At 60.8% G+C, this 3,547-nt stretch overlaps 1 protein-coding gene across 1 annotated transcript; it reads right to left on the bottom strand.

The window, feature by feature from the left end:
* Positions 1–663: 663 nt before the first annotated feature.
* Positions 664–3,257, bottom strand: CHST2 (carbohydrate sulfotransferase 2). The gene is made up of 2 exons (XM_036851563.1): positions 3,118–3,257; positions 664–3,011 (listed from the first exon to the last, which is right to left on the bottom strand). Exon 2 carries the CDS (start codon positions 2,827–2,829, stop codon positions 1,237–1,239), a length of 1,593 nt encoding a protein of 530 aa, XP_036707458.1. The 5' UTR covers positions 2,830–3,011; positions 3,118–3,257; the 3' UTR covers positions 664–1,236.
* Positions 3,258–3,547: the final 290 nt, after the last annotated feature.

Here is a 3,547-nt window from a genome sequence, read left to right as displayed (position 1 = left end):
GAAGCCAGGAATAAGGGGGATAACCTGTGGGTACCCTTACAGTTCCCAGATCAAAGTTCCCTTTTCATATGCCTCCGTGGACTGTGTCAGAGGCAGAAAAATGCTCCAAACTCAAATACTTCTGTCACTTTTCTAACCGAAGAACTTGCTACCGCTGCCAACAAAACGTTCACACTAATTTTTGAGGTTTGTGTTCTTATCATCAGAAGTTTTTTGAACTACATACTTCTCTTTTTTTAAAAATCCGTTTTCTGAACTAACCTCAGGACCAAAACACTGGTCTCTGCTTCAAGGTTTCCCAGTGTTTACTCAAGAGTAATCAAAACCGAATGCCTTCAAATCCTCAAGGGGTTGCTTCTTCCTTTCCGTGCTCCAAGTGGAACAGGAAAGTAGTGCTGTGCTTTTTTCTCCACTGCCCTGCTTGATTTTTGCCTTTAGAATCTGAAGATTTGTTCCCATTCCTGGGCACCTGACAGGCTGTGATTTACACGGGAGAACACAACTCCAAAGCTCTTATCAAGGAGTCTGAAGCTGCTCCCACCCATCTTAGCTGTTTTCTAGGAAACAGACAGGAAAAGGGGGTGGGGGGAGGAGAAGCAGATTCTGTCTGAAGCTGCACAGGACAAGGAACACAAGCAAAGCCAAAGTAATGGAGGCAAATATAAAAAAGAATATTATTTATTATTTTCTTTATTAATACTCACATATAACCTTTGCTTTTTACACAAAAGTCTACTTAGAAGAATGCCTCCTTGGTTTAGCATGCCCAGTGGGGCTTTTGCTCCTGGACCACTTCCCCTTTCTCCGCCCTCCCACACCTCCCACCCCACCCCCGACATCCAAATGACTCTTCTACGTGTTCACAGATACCACGAAAATTTTGGAAACAAGATTTGGGTTACTGGATCTTGATTTAATCAACATCCCACTTCAAAATGGAAGGCAGGTAGGGGAGAGGGTAAGAAAAGGGAGAAAAGGCAGGGGAGAGAAGAGGAAGGGCAGCGGGTCAGAACTTTCAAGCCTTGCCTTTTCTGAGATGTGTGTGTATTGTGGCTGTTCCTTGAAATTCAATGACTCAAAACACTGACAGCAAGTGCCTGTGTGGTTATTTATATTATGTATCTATAACAGAATGTGTGGGCTTCCTCAGTTTGGATCTGGGCTGTTTTTGTTGAAACACACCACAATCCTTCTGTGGGTGTCACCACAGGGAGTCTGGTCTCCCGGGAACCCCTCTCAGAGCCGGGGTTTCCGGAGCAGGGTCTTGCTGAGGTCTCTGACCTCTTCAGGGCTATTGACCCGCTCGTAACCCAGCACGGCCATGGGCTGGTAGCAAAACTCCTCCACCTGTTTGATCTGCTGGAAGGTGAGGGCGGTCCGCCAGGCGTTGGCGGCCTGCGTGGCGTTGCGTGCTGACACCACGAAAGGCTTGGAGGAGGAGCCTGAGCCACTGGTCATGTTGAGGGCAAACTGCTCCATTTCAGGGCTCACCAATAGCCCCACAAAGTCATACACCCTCCGTAGGGTCTTGACGGGGTCTCCCACCAGGTCCTCGTACCGCACCACCAGGTAGTGGCCTTGCAGCCAGTCAGGGGGCTGCAGGGCCGTCTGCAGCGTCTTGGCCATGCTGTGGCAGATGACCTCCATGGCGCCAAGGGCGTGGTAGTCTGCAGGCCCACCCATGCTCTCCTTCTTGGCGCCCAGCTTATGGCCAGCGGCCTCCAGGAAGGGCATGCGGTGCGCTCGGGGGTCCCGGCTGCGCACCACCTGCAGGCTTTCACGGATGAGACCATGGCGCGAGCGGATGCGTGAGCTGGCCACAGCGCGGGGATCCCGCACCAGATGAATGACCTTGAGGTCCAGGGCCGGGTCGCGCAGAAGTGGCGCCAACACGGCCACGTCGAAGACACGCACGCCCTTGATGACCAGAGTGCGGTACTTGCGGCACTCCTCCTCGAAGCGCGCCAGGCGCTGCGGCGGGCACTTCTTGCACACGCGATCGTCCACCAGTCCAACGACCTCCTTGCGGTAGGCGGGGCAAAGTGGCGACGAGCACACCACCTTGTTGGTGGCCGCGCCGAAAATGCCCAGCGTGGTGAGGTTGCGCCCCCCGCTGCCAGCGGGACTGTACAGCTGGAAGACCGAGAGGTCGCAGCGGTAGAGAGCGCTCAGCATGTCCCGTGCCGCCCCTTGCAGAGAAACGGCGTCCCCTGGGTACAGTTTTTGCCACACGTGCCACACTGGCTCGTAGAGGAAGAACACTTCGGGGTTCTGGTTGAAAAGCTCGCCGAAGAAGGACGAGCCCGAGCGCCACGTGGTGAACACGTACACCAACTGCCTCTTGTCCCCGCCATCCCCGGTGCCCCGAGTGCCATTACCCGGAGAGGCTGCGGCCCCCGCCGCCCCCGCCCCGGCTGCCGGGGCCGCCCGGACGGGGGCGACGGGAGAGCGGTATGGGGTACGGGGGTCCGAGCGGGTGTGTGCGCGGGGCGGCACGGCCGGAGGAGGCCCCGGACGCCCCCAGCCGCCCGCAGCCGCCCCCGCCGCGGCACCGAGCGGCCCGTCGGGGCTGCACTGCTGCAACGGCCCCTTGTGCCACTTGTAGTCCAGGAGGTTGAGCATGGTGAGCACCAGCAGCAGCGCGTAGCCCGCGCACAGCACCAGCGCCTTCCTGCGGAACACCTTCATTCCGAGCGGGGACGCGGGCCAGCGGCGACCCGGGCGCCGGGGCCACGGCGGGAGCAAGGCGCGCGGCCCGGCGGCAGGCGCAGCCGGGAGCAACCGGGGGGGCGCGCCCGCGGGCAGGGCTCGCGGCGGGCTGCGGCTCATCACAGGCACAACCCGGGCCGGCAGCGCGGCGGAGGCGGCCCTGCAACCCGGGAGGAGGACGCAGCGGCCCGGATTCGGGCGCTGGGACTTGGGCCGCGACTCCGAGGCGGGCGCGGCAGCAGCGGCGGCTGGTCCCCGGCACCCAGGGTTGGCTCTCCCATGGCAGCGGCTCTGAGAAGGACCTGCGAGGGGAAGCGGAGTAAGCTGGTGCGCCCCAATCCTCCTGCCCAGCCGCCTCCTCCCCCTAATTCACGCCCACCCTCGGGTCTGCCTGGCTACCCCGCTAACCTGGAGCCGCGGGCGCTCCCCGGAGCGGCCCGGGAGCACGGCCCGGCGGTCAGTCCTGCTGTCACTCGTTCCTCGCCTTCTCGAGCGCTGTTTTCCGCCCGGGGTCCGCGCGCCTCCGAGGGGGCCGAGGGACTTGGCAGCCCAAGCTCTGGGCAGAGTTTCCGGGCAGCGGGCGCCCTGCGGCTGGGGAAGGGAAACTTTCACCGGGCCCGGAGCCCTGCTCTGCGCTCCGCTGAGTCCTGTGCGCCCGGCTCCATCGGCGTCTCCAACGCCCTCTCGGGACTGTAGCTTCCTTCCTCGCTCTGGGGGGGTGAAGCTGGCCGAGGGAGGGGAGGGGGAGGGGGCTTATACGCGACCCAGCTCCCGGCAAAGCGGCTCCGCCTCTCTTGCTCTCGGCCTCCGCGCCCCGAATCTTCCCATGTCTCTGGCG

The sequence above is a fragment of the Balaenoptera musculus genome, chromosome 4, assembly GCF_009873245.2.
Source record: "Balaenoptera musculus isolate JJ_BM4_2016_0621 chromosome 4, mBalMus1.pri.v3, whole genome shotgun sequence".
Taxonomy (NCBI): Eukaryota; Metazoa; Chordata; class Mammalia; order Artiodactyla; family Balaenopteridae; genus Balaenoptera; species Balaenoptera musculus.
Note: the sequence above shows the minus strand (reverse complement) of the source record. Positions and strands in the feature narration are given on the sequence as shown.

Coding starts and splice junctions, on each gene's coding strand:
- CHST2 (XM_036851563.1), bottom strand. CDS start 2,829: ATGAGCCGCAGCCCGCCGCGAGCCCTGCCCGCGGGCGCGCCCCCCCGG.